General features: G+C 45.6%; 1 protein-coding gene across 1 annotated transcript; it reads right to left on the bottom strand.

Annotated features, from left to right (window-relative positions):
- Positions 1 to 5,405: 5,405 nt before the first annotated feature.
- Positions 5,406 to 18,419, bottom strand: PGK1 (phosphoglycerate kinase 1; the record flags this gene model as incomplete). The annotated part of the gene is made up of 11 exons (XM_082003994.1): positions 5,406 to 5,446; positions 7,123 to 7,221; positions 7,489 to 7,666; positions 8,237 to 8,416; positions 8,721 to 8,835; positions 11,421 to 11,540; positions 12,273 to 12,376; positions 14,576 to 14,720; positions 14,839 to 14,994; positions 16,079 to 16,129; positions 18,355 to 18,419. The coding sequence occupies 11 exons, from the start codon at positions 18,417 to 18,419 to the stop codon at positions 5,406 to 5,408; spliced, it is 1,254 nt and encodes a 417-aa protein (XP_081860120.1).
- Positions 18,420 to 19,310: the final 891 nt, after the last annotated feature.

Genomic DNA, 19,310 nt, shown 5'->3' with positions numbered 1-19,310 from the left:
ATTTGCTATTTTATACTGCATTAGGGCTGAATTGAGGATCATTTATCAGAGGTGACACCCTGAAAATTTTAACCTGAAAATTGCACAGGGATTTTTCTTTATGCATCTCACGATGGGATATTTCAGGCGAGGGTGCCAAGGGCCAGAGCCCAGGCTCAAATGTCGTGAGAAGTCAGAAGAGCAGGAGCCTACACTGTGGAAGTGCTGGGCTATCCTACCGTAGGCTGGCAATTCAGTCAGTTCTTGGCTATTTACAGCATCAAGCAAACGCAACGGGTGTTTAAGGTCACCCAAGTTCCCGTGTCTGCCGCAGCTCCTCCACAGTAAAGATTTGGCCTTCCAGCCCTCACCTTCCTCAAAAAGTATCCTGGAATTGAGACAGACAAGATTTGTGCCTCTGCTTTGACCATCTCACGGTAGAGTATTTATGGACCTACCTGAATCAGTCTGCTAATGAAAGGCATAATCTTTCAACCTGAGGGCAAACCATGACGTAGTAGCAGGGATGGCAAAACCCAGAGCCTCAAAGGGGCTGGTGGGATCCCCACTCTCTAGCAGGCAAGGATGCAAACCCAAAGCTTTTAACTCTGTGGGGGTCATCACCCATAAACTGGCATTTTGTTCTCTCGCAGATCAAAGCATCAGGATTTGGAGCGACTTCTGCTTAATTCAGAGTTTGGGCAGAAGGGGATCAGCTCCTGTGCATGTTGGGGGCTGGTGGGGACAGGGGCTCCGGAGGGAAAAGGAGGGCATAGCGGGCACCATCTCTCGCAGCTGTGGCAAGGCCAGAGGCCCTGGACCTCCTCTGCAGAACTGCAGGTAGCAAAACATCCCGTTGCATTCCTTAGGCTTGAAAATGGACACAGGAAGGGACAGGACGGCTTGCTCTTCCCTTCGCGCTGACTCCTCTGTCCCCACGACACACACCGAACAGTCCCCGTGGCAAGTCCTCACAGCCTTGTCCTCAACGCCTGCCCGTGAGGAGACCTCCCCGAGACCACCGGGGGAGCCTGGCGACCCCCCAGTACTGGACGTGGTCCCGGGGTTTGTGGGTGAGCCACGCAACTGCCCCACACCCGCCCACCTCGCCCGGGGAAAGAAGGTGTCTGCGTGAGGGCAGCGGCGAGAGACGGCAGCCCCTTCCTCCGGGCTCTGAGGACGGACCCCCGCCTCGGCGGGGCCGCGGGGCCGTGCCGCCCCGGCCCGGGAGGTACGAGCGGGGGCAGTGCCGGGGGCGGGCGCGCATTTACCTCAGGCTGGAGGCGGGGGGCGCGGGCAGCAGCGGGGCGCCGAGGGGAGGGCCAGGGCCACCACCGCCGTTAGGCGGGAGCCTGCGCCGCGCTCCCCCGCCTACAGCAGCCCCTCCGGCGGGGGAAGCCCAGCGCCGCTCCCCGCTGCACCTGCCCCCAAGCTCGGCATCCCGGCCGGGTACGGCGGCCGCGGCCCCCTCCTCGTCGCGGGGGGCCGGCGGGGCAGCAACCAGCCGCACTCCCCTCACGCAGCCGGCCTCGCAGCGGCGGCCCGAGCCTCGCCCCGCCGCTCCCGCTCCTTACCCCGCGGGCTCCTGCCCCGGCGGCCGCCCGCTCATCCATCTTGCTCCTCTTCCCTCCGAGGTGACAAAGCCGGCATGGCAATGAGAGACACCGAGGAGCTCTGGGAGGCGCCTATCCCAGATTCAGTTAATAACTTTCACCCAGCGGCTGCAACTACGGCACCCAGCATCCCCCGCTGGGCCAGCGCCTGCAAAGGCGGCCGGGAAGTGTAGTCCTCCCGCCCCACCGCCGCCTCACGCCCGCCGGCGGGAGCTGCCCGCCGCCAGGCCCGGCCTGGCCACGCCACCCGAGTGCTGAGCGGGAGAGCAGGCCTCGCTGGGAATGGAGCTGCCTCCATGAGCCCCTTTAGGTTTCTGGCCGATGGCGGAGAGGTGGTGCAGGTGGGTGCTCGATGGAGGCCGCTCCTCTCCGAGAGGCTCTGGACACACAGACACCTGGGGGCTAAAGGCACACAAGCCCTCCCTGAAACACCGCCTGGGTTGTGAGGCACACCAAGGCGGCAGGCGTCAAGGGGGACGCGCAGAAAAAGAGGGAATGGAGATGCCCAGACGTCCTGCCAAGAGAGGGGGATGCCTTCCCCACCGTCATGGCGTCACTCAGAAAATGGCCACTGCCCACAGGAGGTCCCATTCTTTGGAAAGGCAGAGTTGGAGAAAAAAGTTTTGACGTTTTGGCAGTTATGAAGGTATGTTTGCCACAGCTGGCTGCCTGGCCAGACAGATCAGCAAATATTAAGCATGTCCTGGGCCCCCTCTGCCACATCAGGGCTGATGGCCCTGCATGTAGCCGCTGAGTGACCAGTGCTGTGGGGTGACTGCCATTTTTACTACTGAGTAACTTTTTCAGTACCATTGATTGCATGTTTTATGACATGGAAATGCTTTCTCTAGCTCCTGCAGTTAAGAGTAGATTGTAGATTATGCAGGGAGAAATCTGTATGAGAGCTCAAGTGTTTCAGCCTAGTAGGAGCTTATTTTGTTGACAACAAGTTTAAAGTCTTTCATGTTGAAATTTTTTATAATCTCAGCCATGAGGACTTAAGCTCTTCCCTTTTTATTTCACCTGGCTTTTATTACCAGCCCACTTACTTACATGCTAAATCTATTACCTTCATCACATCATGAGCTTCCTGTGACAGCTTTGTCTTCTATCTCTTCTGTTTCTAACTCGCAATGTTCCTTGCCCCGAAAACACGCTCAAGAAAAGCAATAAAAATGTAAAAGCAGAACTGTCAAAGATTAATGTCTAGAAAAGTTGTCAGAACACTTGCAAAAATAATCTAGGAAGACCAGTGTGACTCCAGAGGATGTAAAATTTAGTGAGAGAAGGAGCCTCCAGATGCCTTAAGAATATTTTAGCACTGCAATAGCCAGGTGCTAAAAGATATTAAGAGGCAAAGCTTAAAAAAAAAATCTGGAAACTCTGTCACTTAAGTAATCAGCTGCTGGTCATTAAATATACAGCTCCTGTGGTCTCATGTTAAGATGTTTCATCCATTTTTCCATACAATCCACAAAGCGGAGAATCTCTCTGGCCTTGTTGTACAAGGCTTGCTATGTTGAGCACACAGACCTGAACGTTGTATTAAGTTAGAACAAACCATGCGGAAACAAAAGGACATTTTAAAGATGTGAGTAGCAAGCATTCAAAGTCAGGTGAAAAAATGCCTTTAAGTTCAGACTCTGCGTTCATGGCGCATTACCACTCCTTGCGTTATTTGATTAGACAGCTTTGTTTTGTTACTTTTGATGAAGAGGGGGGAAAAAACCCAGCAGAGGTAACGGCCACACATCAACCTTTCACTGCGAACACCAAGAAAGCAGCTACGGATGGAAAGTCTGTTAGTGCTCCATGGGAATCCAGCAACACGGGGGTATAAGAGTGACACTAAAATGGGCTGTGCTGTCACAAGGCCTTGTTTGCCAGAGCCAGACAAGAATGATCTATTATAAAACATGGTGGAATGTTTGTTTTTGTAGTACTGGATTTCCAAAATCCATAGTCTTTTTGTGGCCGACAAGCTCACTCTTTTCTTTGCCTCGTTACTGCAGCTGTCGGAGGTCTGCACCCCTGCCTGGAAAACATGAGTAACAGCGAGAAAGCAATCTAGCAAAAATCTGCATCATTCATGCGTAATCAGACAATGCTTGGGAGATTTACAAAAGAGGGGAGGAGGAGAAAACCACAGCGCTGTAGTCATTTGCATTATTTTTAGTTCCTTTTCTTTGCAAGAGTCACTTTTAGCTTTAAAATGTAATGAGTATGTATTTCATACACAACTTTATACACACTTCAGCATTATCGGGTTTTAATTCGCATCCCACCGCTATGGAGTAAAAATTGGCAGATAGGTTGGCTCTGTCTGTAACAGTGCTTTCATTTTGTTTTGGTAATATTATGTACATACACACAAATTAACTTAAAAGCATACTCTGTGTTGTGGCTTACTGCTTACCTCAAAGATTCTCTCCATGGATTGTCCTGGCTGCTTTTTACTATTCAGGCCATGCAAAATCTCCTGGGAAGCACCCTAACAATACTGCTGGGAATTCACTAGGAATAAAACCAGGCAATCGCTGCTTTAAGTCACTTACTTTTCTCTGATCTAGCAGGAAGATACAAAAGAGGTTCAGCCAGAGCACTGCATCTTCTTATAGTTCTTATGAGCAGAGCCGTGACTGCTAACATAATCCAAAACACATTTTTGGACGCTCAGAAGCCAGTCAGAGTTTTTAGTCCTGGGTTTGGTTTAGAGCCACCCTGTGCTCACATTTGGGTTCTGCAGCAAGCGTAGGAGCCAACGCATGACAGTCAAAATGGAAATCCCAACTTCATACATTTGCACCACGTTGGTGGTCCTCCACTGACAATACTTGTGGTTCTGCAACATGCTTAAGCCACACACACAAACCTCCTTGTCCAACTGTGTGGTTTTACTAGACTAGTTTTAGTGCTTTTAGGACCACTAACTTGAGCAAAGGTGCGTTGCAGTTGTTTGCCCAACTCAGTTTCCACCTGCCTCAGTCTTCAAAGCTTCCCATATATTCAGATTAGATACATTAGTTGCCCACTATGAAGCGAGTTCTCTAGATGAGAAACACTTTTAAATTTGCACTTTTTTTTACCAGAGTTGCATATTCACAATTTCTTCTTACTTTATTACTTAAAGGCATGGAAGTTTTAACGTAACAGCACATCTGTAACAATCCATCTACTTCCTTACCAACAAAGTTCACTTTGATGATGAGTGGGTGCTTAGATATCCATTGGACCAAAAAAAAAAAAAAAAAAGATATTTACAAATATTATAATTAGTGCAAAAAGGAAAAATATCTCTGACTCCTGATGCTGGGAAGAAGGTATTTTAATGTAGACCGTTCTAAAAATCTGAAAGAAGGACCATATACAAACTAGGAGCACTTTAAATATGTTTATTCAGCAGCTGTTACAATCAGCCTCCAAAAAACTGGAGTCCCCTCTTGTTTCTGAACCGTGTCAAGTGATGAAAATGCCTGCTAAGAACATTGAAGCTAAACAGTGCACTCCTTTCTGAGAAACAGACATGTCTAACAGGGATTAATCTCTTTGAAAAGGCAAAATATAAATATATACACTCTAAATTCACAACAACAGTTTAAGCTCACTACGTTAATTCAAGTGGGATAACAGTGGACAAATCCACATCATGTAAACTGCAGTCGTAAAATATCTCTGCTGTCTTCTCCTCAAACCCTGTCCAGTTTCCGTTTACATTCTGTGATCTGCCTATCGCAGAGTTGAAATACAGAAGCGCTGAAGTGTTGAATCTCAGGGGCTGTGCACAAGACCAGAAGTGGGGTGATACTCTGTTCTCTACACACTGCTCAAAGCATCCACGCCAGGAAGAACCTTACCTGTTAGCAGTTAAAAAATAACAATAAAGTTAAAAACCCCTCTGCCCTCAAACAACTCAGCTTTACACTTGCAATTGCAACATTTAAGCATATTAAAAAAAAATAATCAAATTGTAAGTCAAAAATGGAAGCGCTTAGCTCTACATACACTCCTGTTGACAACTGTGGCTCTTAGGGCATATGGGTTACATTTAAACTGTTCCACACAATAAAAACCTTTTAGGGCTGTAGCGAGTATCCAGAGCACAGCTGCACTCGTATGTCAGCAGACAGATTCTTAACGTACCACAGTCATCAATTCTCAATTAACAGTAATGGTTCTATCCAAGTCTCTGCTAGGGTCAGATCCAAACACCTAAGATCTTTTTCCACAAAGTTGGATGGCAAACAGATTTTTGATTGGGTCTACAGAGTTGCTGCATACTTTCTTCGATCCCTAGTGGCATGTATACAGAATTTTGGAGTGTGCGGTGGAAATTTTAAGAATGAATTAAGAAACAAAAGCCTCCTAGAAGTCTCAAGTCTTTTACTGAGACTAAAACATCCAAGTCTAGATACTTACATGCCTCCTTCCAACTGACGGAAGCAAGTAATATGCTCATTTTGGAGTATGAGGGCACATATTATTCAAGTGCAGTGTTTTCTAAAGCACCTTTTTGTCCTATTTTAATAATGAAGAGACCATTCAGGTTTTGCTTTTTTTCCCAGAAAACCTACCTTCTAATGCTCAAGTGGTCAATAGTGTTAAAATTCAGTACTGCCACACAACTTGCTAGTTTACTGGGTTTTTGGTTGTTTTTTCTTTTCTTTTTTTTTAATCTTCAGAAGCTTTTCTAATTAGCTAAACTTCCGTTACTTTTAAAAGATCACACACACAAACCCACATTTTGGGCCAAAACTTAGCCAAGTTTGTCCTTTTGAATAAATCGGTTGCACAGTATTTCCTCCTAGCCACCTGCATTCTTTCCCTTTACCATCACTCCCCAGGCAACAGAAACAAAAGCTCTGTCTCACATATAACTGCTGGAAACTAACAGCTGCAATGCAGTTTATTGCAGTTTCTCTTCTACAGAGAAGTTGACAGCATTAGATAATTTACACATATTGGGAAACAGCTAATTACCAGAGGAAATGAAAACTCACTTAGAGTACAATGTAACTCATTAGAAGAATCCTGTAAATTCTCACCATTTTGAATTCCAAGAACCCTCACGCAGGTTTGTCGGTGATCACTAGAGGGCTCCCCAAAACCAAGGAATTTCAAACAATGCGCTGAAAAGAAGACTTCTGGCAAAAATTCGAGACTATTCTGATGAGATTTCCCTAACAGAAATTGGGCATTTTAAACAGTCTGGTTAGCATGTCTCAGGGGACCATCTATAAAAGGCAGCCCGCTCGCAAGGCTGTTCTATTTTCTATTCCAGCATTTTTGCTTGGTGGAAGTGGCAGACTATGCTGTTTGCAAGAATACTCCATTTTCTTCCCTCTCCTCCTCTAGGAAGACAACAAAAGAAGAGCAATGAGGAGCTCATCACTCAAAAGCTACGTGCAGCTCCACATGGTGGAACAGAAAAGACATTCATTCTATTGTTGTGCACTCTTGAATATCAACACATGGAAGGGCACCTAGAACTACTCTTATTTGCTCAAACAAGTTCAGAGGAAAGAAAAGTTACCCTCTAGCAGTTCCAGGCTGGCACCACCTCCTGTGCTGACATGGCTAACTTTGTCCTCAGTGTTCCACTTTGCACAGCAAGTAGCTGTATCTCCACCACCTGTAGTACAAATAAAGTCAATGAGACACACAAGAAGTTGAGATTTTGTTCAGCTTAAGGGCCATAGCCTTGCTATGGGCTGGTCCTGCTCCCAAATACTCAACGTTAGTACATACAGTGGTTTTTAAAGCCCTATCTCCAAGCTGAAGGACAGATGAAAACATGAGGAAAGAAAAACAATGTGACAAGTATTTTTAACATAGTACTGGCAAGCAGAAGCTTCCTTGTTGCATTTAGAAAGACAAGAACAGACACGCAACAACTTACCAATAATGGTGATGCTGCCCTTTCCAGTTACTTCTACCACTTTGTCCATCAGGGCTTTGGTTCCTTTGGCAAACTTGTCCCACTCAAAGACACCAACAGGACCATTCCACACAATTTGCTTGGCCCTTCCCACAACTTCAACAAACTTCTTCACACTTTCAGGGCCACAGTCCAAGCCCTAAGACAAGTAAGAGAAGCCACAGATATACTTACTGCCAACCCTCATCTCAAATTACCATTGTCTAGCTGGGATCCTCAGAAGCTTTCCCCTCAACCCTGGACATGAAGCAAGAGTTTCTCTGAATGCACCAAAAACTGAGGAACAGAAAGATTTGCCAGCAGTTGCTGCAGTAGGGTGGAGTCTGGTGTGGTATTTATCTTCCTAGTACAAGTAAGTGATTTTTAAATCAGTGTCAGATGCTTGAAGCCTTGGTGGGAAACCTTTGCCAACTCTACTTAAACCTTATTTTGACAATAAAAGGGATTTCTACTGCATTCAGATCTGAAGGTTTTAGAATAATTTTTCAGTTTTTAATCCAAATCTCACAAAAGCTATACCTTAGACTTAAAAATTCAGGACAAACAACAGGGCTTCCATTTCATTAAACCAACACACTCTCCGCAGCTTGACCGCCTTCAGAAACATTTGCAAAGGATCACAACTACTCTTTCTACTCCTTTAAGAGGTGTCCTTCCCACCCTGCTGCTGCCTATCACTTCTTTTAGTCCCTTGCCCATGAAAACCTACCATCCAGCCAGCAGGAATGCCTGAAGCCACTGTGGCTTCCCCAGTCTGTGCATGCTCATCAAATTTGTCTGCAGTGATGAAGTCAACAGGCAGAGTAATCTTCACACCATTCTTCTCTGCCTTGGCCATCAGGTCCTTGACAATTTTTGATCCCTCTTCATCAAACAGAGAGTTGCCAATCTACAGAAATTATGTCAGAAAAGTAAGAGAGAGGCGTTTGTTTAGCTACTGGTCATTACAGAAGAGAACAGCAGCAGTCAAGCCAAACTGCTCAGACAGCAGTTCTGGAAAGAGTGTTTTCTTAAAGCACCTAGCTAGACACAGACAGTAACCTGATTTTTGCAAAGTCATTGTCAAGTAACTTCTCAGTGCTCCCTCCTCTTGCACAAAGTCAAGACAGCCAGTTCTCAATACCAGAATATATAAGGGCCATTCTGACCATATTCTTTACTAGCAGCAGACAAAGAATTTGCTTTTTACATACCTCCATGTTGTTGATCACTTTGAGGAAGGTGAACGCCATCCCACCACCAATGATCATCTCATTGACCTTATCCAACATGTTACTGATCAGCTGGATCTTATCCTGAACTTTGGCTCTGGCGAGAGAGAGAAGGAAAAAGAATTAATATTCTGGCCACTGCCCAAAAATCCTCAAGCAGAACTCATTCTCTAATAATCTTTAGCTAAGACAGCATGAAGTCTCACAAGGACTTCTTGGATCGAAGCAGAATTAATCAACTGCTATTAGGTAATGGCAATATCGTGACTGTGGCATGTCAAGGCCATTTGAGAAAATGATCCAACAAAGGAGCTGTTGGGAGTGGGCAGAAAGGGAATTTGGCATCTTAGCAGGCCAGCATTAAACATTAACTTACAAGAGCATTATTCAGCCCTCCATTTTTTTCCTATTTAAATATAAAACTTGTTTGGCACTTTAGAGTATGACTTCGCCGATAGTCCAGAGCAGAGCCATCCACAACAGCTGTCCGACCCTGGATCCTCAGCTACCATATGCCCAGCTCCTTCCTGTGACCCATCCAGGTCCGGCACCCCATCACACTCACAGCACAGCTTCAATCTACTAGGATGATCTGGGATACAGAACTGCCGCCCAAAAGCAGAAGACTACTTTTGGCACAAGGTACAAATGATAAAGGGATAACAATACCAAAATTACTTCATATAGGAATGGCAGAGGAGGCAGTAAATAGACCCAAGGCTCCTGTCTTCCCTTTTTAATGCCATGTGTGGAATTTTTGTTGTTATCTAAAATAAAGCTTCATAAAAGACCTTAGGAAACAACCCTGAGCTAAACCTAGGTTGGCACTCAGGAGACTTGCATTATAGTCTTAGTTTGACCACGCCCTGCTTGGTGACATTAGACAAGACCATTTCATCTTCTTGCCTTAGTTCCCCATCTCTAAGACAGAGATAAGGATATGAATTTTATTAATAAAATGCTTTCAGACCTACCCGTAAGAAACAGGTATTGCCTCTACAAATCCAACCTTAGTGACCATGGAGAGCTCTGTTGTGAACCAGCCGCCAACTCCAGTTTAAGCCATGAAGTTGCTAATGCTGCTACCTTGTGGGAGCTGAACTGGTGAAGAAGGATTGATGGGATGCGACAGAGCCACAGCAAAACCCTGCAGGGCCCATCTTGCTGGGTGCACTTCCAGGCAAAAAGAGTTGTGAAGGTGAATTAGATATTTGTTTCTTTCCCTGGCACATACCCTGCTCCTGGCACTAAATTACTTTCCTGCACGTGGTCTTTCTTTGCCAACACATTTCATTTCCACTTTACTTGTCAGTACAGTTGTTCTCAGTTCATCTTCTAGGCCCAATTTTATTATATATAAGCAACAGCAAACCTGCAGCTGGACCACATGCAGCTCAGCTTCCAAGTGTGATTTCCCTCTGGTACAATCGAGCAAGAGTTGCTGATCTGCCGCCTCACCTAGGAACCAGCTGCACCGCCAGTGGAACGGTGGTGTTTTCAAACAGATACAGGTATTTTGTGGCTCTGAACTGCTCTCAGCGCTCCTCCTGTGACTCACTAAGATGCAGTGGGCATTCATCAGTCCTTGGTCACACAATATCAAGCTCCTAGACTGAGACGTGCTGCTCACCCTTGTTATGCACCTCTCAAAAAAGGTTATTTTGTTCCCACTGGGTTTACAACACTTCCAGACTTTACTAACAGGCCTGATATTTTAACATTTTGGCCATCCTAGCTGCTTCTCTAACTCAAACATCTGAGCAGGGAACAAACTAACAACCTTTCCCTTGGCGATGTACCTGCAAGTTCCATCAAAGGCAATGAGGAGTGTCTAGCACTTATTGATGGGTCACCTGCAGCTGTAAACCTTGGAAGGGTACTAATAAAAAGACAAAAAAGCATTGTTCAGTATAACCAAGGTCATAGAAAAAGTTCAAAACTTTCTGTGAGAACTGACTACTACTACTTAAAACATACATTTATGAGTGCAAAGAGCCGGAATAAGCCACATACTTCTATCAAGAACATGGGAATGTTATGGTGTCCCAGCTTTGTGTTACTTGGCAAAGTATTTTAATTCACCTGATGAACTGAAATACACTGCCACAGAACTACAGTGCTAAACTGGGTACACACGTGACAAAACCCAGCAGCAACAGGGAAATTATTTCTACACACAAGCAGCCACTTGGATTTGCACCTTCAAGTTTCTTTGCAGACTAGCTGCTGTGGAAGAGCAGGGGCCCATCCAGCTGCAGTAGGTCACCATTACATAATGACAGACCGTGTCCATTTACACAGTGCTGAGCCTGCAGGATGCTTGTACTCTGAACCGTGGAGGAAAAGGTCACTGCCAATGTTTCAGGGACATCATGCATATCTAACAGCTCTTCTGGTTTGTCTGTACAACAAACTGCTGTGGACTATCTCAATTTGCGGAATTTAAGAGGTCAGGAGATGCAAAGAGCAGACCCTGATAGTGTCATCACAGGAGCAGACAGGGTCAGTTAGCTCCTCTCTAATCCACATCTTACAGAGATCTCAGGACTTATCTGCAAATCTCAACTGTAGGTACAGCTAAAAGGAAAGCACTTGTTTGAACCAAGCCAAAATAACTTGTAATTTCTTATAGAGGAGTTAAAGAGACATAGGGAGTCGGTATGTTCTGTTCTTGAGTCTTACCCTCCAAGAATTGCTAAGAAGGGTCTCTCTGGACTCTCTAGGGCCTTAGCAAAATAATCCAGTTCTTTCTTCATCAGGAAGCCAGCAGCCTTCTGAGGCAGATTGACACCTACCATGGAGCTGCATAAAAAAAGTCAAGAGTAAGAAAAGGAAAAATTTTCCATCAGTACAGGTCCAAACAGCCCTGTGTCTCACAGCATTATAAAGCCAACCCTTCAGTCAGCTGCAGCAATGAGAATAGCTACTGCCTGCATGAAAACAAGCACACGGCTTTTGTTTTCCTAGTTTCACAAGATGGCTGTACATGCTTACTTTCTGAGACTGTTTTTGCAGACATATTGATATGCAAGATGTTTATAAAAGTGTTAACTAGTGATCCAAAATGCTGAGGAACAAATAAGCATAGCAAGAGCAGAGATGTCTTCCTCCAGCAGCACTGGATTATGGAATCAAGCTTAAAGAGGAGCCCTAGAGTTTGCAAGTACACATATCTAAACACACTCCATGAGAATAATCAGTCTGGAGCTATTAATCTTTTGGAAAAGAGGTCTGCTGTAATTGCAGGATAATTTATACAAGTCCAAAGCAAGTAATTTTTATATCTTCAAAGCTTAAAAAGTCAATTCAAGTCTTAGGAGTTTCAGCTGTCTCCTGTTCCCAGAGACAAACTTCAAGGAGCATATACTATTGACAACTACCTCCACTAAACCCATTACTCAGGAACAAACACAGCGGAATGATTATGGGATAAGCCCAAAAGGAAGTTACAACTCACTGGGGGCAAAGCTGCATGTGTTTCCAAGGCCAACATCATTCTGCAGCTCTGCCCGTGGAAGAAAAATGATCACATACCTGTGAGCTCGGTGGGCAGTTCCAAAAGCATCATTAACATAGACATCTCCCAGTTTAGAAAGAGAGGCTCTGAAAGCCTCCACTTTTGCAGAATCAGCCTTGATCTAAAAAGAGAAAGAATGACTTTTGTTTGTGCTATTCAGGTACACAGAGTTGATTCTGAGACTAAAGTCAAAGCCAGCAATTTGACTTGTAAACCCAAAGCAAAGAAAGGTCAGCTGGAGAAACTCATCAGTTCATCCTGTGGGTCGCTGTTATTTCATATGCTCTTTCCCAGTCCAGTAGGAGCAACAAACAGGTTTAAATGGTTTAAACTCCATGTTAAACTCCCCAAGAGTGCTATTACAGCCCTGAGGACTGTTCCCCCTTCGAGTTTCTAGTCCATCAACAGAGCAGGAATAAACTGCAGCACTACCAACCTTTCAGTCTCTCCAGCAGATTTCCAGTTTTGTGCAGTGAATACAGGTAACACAGAAAGGGTGTGTAGAGACAAGGCAATGCTGAGATGAGACTAAACAAACTCACGCTCTCTTACTGAACAAAGAAAGTGCGGTCTCCAAGTGCCACAGGTAAAAGGATGAGCTCCTGAAGGATTGATTTAGCAACTGCATTGAGGATTAAATTAAAACTAGCCTGCACACCAGAACAGGCCACAGTGAAAGCAGCCAACATCAGAAAGCTGGCGATAAGCTTAGTGTGCAGTGGGCAAGAGCAGACACATTTCTGTTAGAAGACGACTTCTCCATCCTCCAAGCATCCTACCAAATCCTCATGGCACAGCTCATGTAGCTGTCGTCTTTCCCACGATGAAAAGACAGCAGGGCTCACTTTGACAGTTAAGCGACTGCTCAGACCTAGTTTACAGCCATTTGCTCTTAAAGAACGGCCCAGGCTGGCAGTCAAGTGATCACCTCTCCAAGTGCCTTTCCGCTCCATCAGCTCACTGTCCCACATGAAGCCTCTGCTAGCACCCAGACATAACACCCTGGGGACGATGGCAAGAAGGTACTCTAATATATGGAAGATGGGTTCAGCACGGCTTTGGGTGCCCTTTTATTCAAATGGCCTGAGCAGAAGACAAGCCAAAGAGACTACACAGATTATAGAACAAAGCTGTCAACTGCTCCTTCACTTGGTAAATTGCCTGGCTTTACACAAAGAAATTAAGTGCTCCTGTTAAAACCAGTAACATCTGTAAGCAGAACACAAGAGGCTCTGAATGAAGGAACCATTACCACTTGATCTGCTTTGGAAAGCCACAGTTTCTAAGCGCCAGTTAGTAACCTGCAGTCTTGTATTGCATCACTATTTCCACAGCACTGCCTTTCACCCCGGTTAGGACGAGAAGCAGGTCTGTCAACAATACCTCTCCTGTTGTGCTCAACTGCAGTGCATGCTTCCGCATGCATACACTCAGCTAAATAATCCCAGAATTACAGAAATGCACAAAATCCTTTCCCAAAGGAAATTAAAATCTTGCCCCACTCTTCTCCCTGTCACCACATTGGCTTTCAGTGGCATGCAGTTCTACTAGTGAATAATTCCAGACTTGCTCAATTTCTTGTTGCCATCTGTAAAGGCTTACTAGTTCTCTGGTGTATTTTTCTAAGGTACAGGAGTCCTGTGTCAGCCCATAAAGGGCACCACATGATGACAGCATTCCACTCCACGCACCAAATCTGAAAGGAGCCAAGGCCTGCATAAAGTCAGCGGGGTCACCATCGCTAAGAAAAGCAGCTGTCAGGAGCAAGCATTCTTCCTGACCTTCAAGAAAATGTCAGAGGTGCAAGGCAGCCTGGTTCTACTCGTAAGAGCAGACAGCTTATAAAAGGGTCTGATAATCCCTATGCTGCAGAATGTTTAAACATTTTATTAAAACATTAGCCAGATAACCAAGAAAGAAGCGTCATTCTTATGGCCTCAGTGGCAACAAGCTATCTCCAACAGACCTTGTTTTTTGTTTTAGACATCCCAAAATAAAGTCTAATAAGCAGCAACCAATTTCCTGCACAGCCCTATTTTGCTCCTTTTTCCTTCTTTTACAGGCTACAGCGCCTTTGTCAGAGTCACCTATGGACTTTCACTTAAGCTGTTTAATCTTGGAAATTCAGTGCATTTGACTCAACCTTTTGCACAGGATGGTACAAGTGATCAGACCTGCTGAACTAAAGATCTCTGACATCCTTCCGAGAGCAAATTCATAAACAGCATTTTAGACAGGCTGGTGGCTCCTTGTCAGTCTGCAGCAAACAAGGTATTAAGACCAGAATGGGCATGCACAAAAGCTAGACTTGAAGTTTTACCTTGTTCCCTGAAGCATCCTTCCCTTTCCCTTCTTCTTCTACATGGAATCGGAGGTTCTCTAGCAGGATGATGGAGCCAGCTGCCGGATTAGCACAGGCCTTCTCCACCTCAGGACCAACACAATCCTTCAGGAATAAGACCTCTCTGCAAACACGAGATATACACTGTCATCCCACCAGTGACTCTTTCTTTCAGAAAGCAAAGCATCCAGGCCCGCTGACAGAGAGGGCCTGATGCATGCTGGACCGCTCTTCTACTTCACCTGCCCATGAGTGCTTTAAGCTCTGCAGCTACTGGGGCCAAGGAGAACTTTTCTGGCATGGGAACACCATCTGGGCGACCCAGGTGACTCATCAAAACCACTGACTTGGCTCCATGATCCAAGCAGTGCTTGATAGTAGGAACAGCCGCCTTGATTCTGTAACGGCAGAGAAGACAAATGAAGAAGGATTCAAGTAGAGTTTACCAGGCAAACAGACTTAGTGACCACTTACACAAGAGCCCTGGGAGTTGTCCCTCAAAAATACTTAAGTCCATCCTACCTCTGGCGTTCATGCGGTTCAGGCTACCCCTCATCCAAAGACAGCAGGGCATCACCACCAGTAAGTCTCCAAAGGGACACTGGGCTTCTTAGCAACCTATCCTTGCTAGAACAAATGTCTAGTAGACTAACCACATCTCACATCTTTCCCTGTGGGGCTAACCTGACCTGCTCCTCTCCTAGGGACTGTGACAATCCTGAAGCACGGTCCAGAAAGCATCAACAGTATTCTCTGTCCCAGCACGTTTTCATATGTTTCACTGTTATCTTCTATGTGATGCAGGACACGGAAGTAAAATGCATTTTGTAACCTAAATTCTGACGATTGCTTGTAGCTAAGAAATGCCAGCACACATCTGAACATTACTGGGCTTCCTGGTTTAGCCTGTGATCCTGAACCAATAAAGAAATGATGAGGATGTTAAGCAGTGAGCTAAACTGGCATTTGCCTGCAAGTGACAGACAAGCAAGACAAAACACTTGATATCACTGTTTCTAAATCCCATGTCTTTGTATGCTGTGCTATAACAATTATTCTAACACAAGCCATCAAACTAACGCAACTGCAGGGTAACCAAAAGGCAGAAAGTCTTCTGAATACTAGCAACAAATATAGCAAATTTTCACACACAGCCAAAGGGATGTAGTTGTGAAATGGCCGTAACACTTCGACTGTATTTAAAGAATGAAGTTTAGGATCTGTACAATTATGAGACTTTTTCTATATGCTTTCTATAGCAGCCACAGTGAGAAGAAGCCTTGCAGTTAGTGTAGTTTGCTAACAGATGCAGGGGTTTTAATTAACCATTGCTGGACCTTCTCTGAGACGCCTTTAATATTCTGGTATGACCAATGACAGCTTAATCATGGTAGCATTCCAGGTACTGCTAACAGAACTGGGCTAAAATCAGAGAGAAAACAGACTTCAGGCCTTCCACCTGGGATGGAAGTTATGGCTTACCTTTGATTGTTGGTTATTTTGTGATCCTTCATTGGAACATTGAAGTCAACCCTAAAAGAACAGAAATAAAATTAAACAAATATCTTTACAGAGACTGAGGGAACCTGACAACAACAGGCACTGGTTAGAAAAGCGATGTTACAATTAGGGTAAGATTTTTAGCTCTGCCTTGTACACAAGTTCCATTTTGAAATCAGTACGTTATTGGCCATTTCTGCTAATAATAGAGCAGAAACAGAGAACAAACATCTGGTAGAATGACTTAGTAAAGCCGTGCCACCAATATATCCTAATGCTCACAACCGCAGTAGCAATGATGCTGAAGCAGGATATAAAACTGCAATTGAACTCCTCACAACCTTTTCATTTTAAAAAACACGCTCTCAGATCACCAACTAGGAGCCTCCAAGGGAAAAGAAGCGAATAATGAAAAGTGACACTGTGTTCTCTAATGAGGCCTCTAAAATACTGGGTTGGACTACTACGGCAAGCAGGCAGGCTTGAGGAAGCCATCCAGTTACTGCCTAGAACTTCCAGTTTCTGTTCTCTGCAGCTCTGATCTCTCTGCAGCCGACTGCTGTGGCTTATCACATTCCCATTGGAAGACCTGACGTGGATCTAGAGGTAAATTCTAGATTTCATGAAGGGATGAAAGGGAGGAGTTTCATCAGCCATTTCTCACTAGCGTGCCTTGTGCCCATGTGCTGACTAGCAGCAGCAGGAAACTGCGTTGTGTAACAGCTAAAGGCAAAAATTACTCACAGAGCTACGGGAGGCATATCCAACTGACTGTAACAGCGTCTCAGAATGAGGAAAGTGAAATATGGTGTTACAGTTTACCCTTCATCATTCTGTATCTATATTAAAGAACAACAAAAGTCAGGAAGTTGCTTGAATTCTCTTGCAGCACGCTCAGCACGAGAAACAAATGGGAAAGAACAGCAAAAGCTGCCAGCAAAACAGGAGTAACTGAGCAGAAAGGAATTGAACTGGCAGACCCACGGTACAGTGGGCTAATTCTAGAAAGGGGAAAGAAAAGCACCATTATAGTGCTATTATTCTAAAATGAGTGAATAAAAGAATAGTTTCCTTTACAGAACCATCAGAGCTACAAAAGAAAGACCCAGCCCACCCTTCTTCCCCACTGCACAACTGAAATCTGAGCTTCCCTTGGACCCTTTCTCCTCCCCATTCCCAACTTCTCTTGAAGCTTTAGCATTAGGACTAGAAGATAATCAGGTTATGAGTATGCCAAAATTATGATGAATATGAGAAGAAAAAAAGAACTATCCATTTTAGCAGTACTGAGAGCACATGGTGACTCTTTTCAGGGAAATGAGATGCAGGCAGGAAACAAAGATTGGCACATCTTCTGCTGTTTCAGTTTTAGGAGCCCGTCGCAGAATTGCAGACAGATCTGTGCATTAACTACCGAAGACTACGAGCAGGCGAAGCCATCCTCCGCTAAGGCAAGACTCTTCTCTGTGAAGAAAAGAGTCAGATGGCAAAAAAAAAAAAAAATCCGCTGTTACAGAGATCAAAAGATCTTTTGTTGTACCAAATTTAGAAAGCACGTGGCAATTCTGAGCTAGCTTCTTCAGTACTCATTACGGGAGCTAGTCTCAGGTAATCAAATTTCTAGAGAACTACTTCAAAATTCGACGACAGAGAGACAAGATTAAAAAAGCAAGTTGTCTGACACAGGCTACAGAAGAGAAGTTGTAAATTTGTTTATACCTCCACGCTAGTCACCTTACAATGACCTTGGACAAAGAATCCCACAACAGGAGTATTTTGAGCACCACGATGTACCTGGGTGCCCTCATCCCCCAACTCCAACATCAGGCTTTCTGCAGGCCTGGACGTTTTGTAACTGAATTCCTATTTAGACCACGACATGCTGAACACCTGCGATTCGACTCTTCTTACAAAAAGCAGGACTATTATTTTATTTGGGTAAGAGCCGTATTTTCGCTTTTTTTTATTGCAACGCATTTTAGATTTGCGAGAAAGGGAACTGGGGAATAAGCGCTTTTTTTTTTCCCCCCCCGTAGTCGTGCTCCCGAATAAAAATACGGTAGACGGCTCGTTTTCCCCTCCTCACAGCCCCAGCCCGCGGATGTGCGAAGCACAGCCGTTTACCGAGGCAGAGCCCCCGCGGTTTCGGCTCCGCGGCGGCAGGCCCCAGGCACTGCCGCGGCCGGGCCGGGCCGGGCCGGGCCCGTCCTCCCCTCACGGCACGGCGGGAACGCGTGCGGCGGGGCCCAGCTTCTCACCTCATGACGACCCGCTTGCCCTTCACGTCCACCTTGTCGAGGGTGAGCTTGTTAGAGAGGGACATGGCTGCTGCTCCCGGCCCTACCCGACCTGCCGCTCGTCTCCGCCGCCGCCCGCGCTCTGCCGCAGCCACCGCCGGCACCCAGCCCGCCCCGCCCCTGCCCGTCACCGATTGGGCCGCACTGCTCACCGCGCGTCGGTACTGGCCGAGCCGCCTGTCCGTCGGTGGCCTGCCCGCCCCCGCGGGAGGCAGGGCTGCGGCGGGAGGCCCAGTCACGTCCCGCACGCAGCCACCCGCCGCCGGGCTCGGTCGCCACCGACGAAGCCTCATCGCCGGTCCTGTGGCGATTGGGTACGTACCGCACCGGCTTCCTAAACCGGCCAAACCCCCGGGATCCTGGGAGGCTGGCAGAGATCCAGCCACGAATTTAAAAATATATTTGACTGTGGAATTAAAAAAAAGTCTGCCAGCGCACCCTGTAACGTGCTTGTTCTGGAAAATAAAGCCCCGGAGTTCGTGTAGGTAACATAAACCTGCCTGGTCTCGCAGCAATATTATTCTTCCAGCTTTTGGAAATAAATCACCTATTTGTTTTGTTTCCTCCTTAAGTACTTTATCAGATTTCCCTGAAACGAACCCTCCTTCACCTCCAGTCTCTAAACATCCCAATTAATAGTTCAGGATCTTATTTGAGGGTAAATTATCCATAAATGTTGAATGTGTATCAATGGGTGGGAATCCCGTCGAACGAGGGACAGACGCCTGCGCAGCTGGTAGCCCGAGCATCTCAAAAGAAAAGAACAAGACAAAACCCAGCATATTTTGTAATGACCTAGATAGATTAATACTTTCCAAGACAACTAGGAAAAAAACAGCTGTTTAAGGGAATACACCTTCCGGAATTATGGTTTGTGTGTGCTGTCAAAAAATTGCATATATGTGCGGCCTGTAATG

Source organism: Phaethon aethereus (assembly GCF_964289735.1).
Source record: "Phaethon aethereus genome assembly, chromosome: 10".
Taxonomy (NCBI): Eukaryota; Metazoa; Chordata; class Aves; order Phaethontiformes; family Phaethontidae; genus Phaethon; species Phaethon aethereus.
This window is presented reverse-complemented; position numbering and strand designations above follow the sequence as displayed.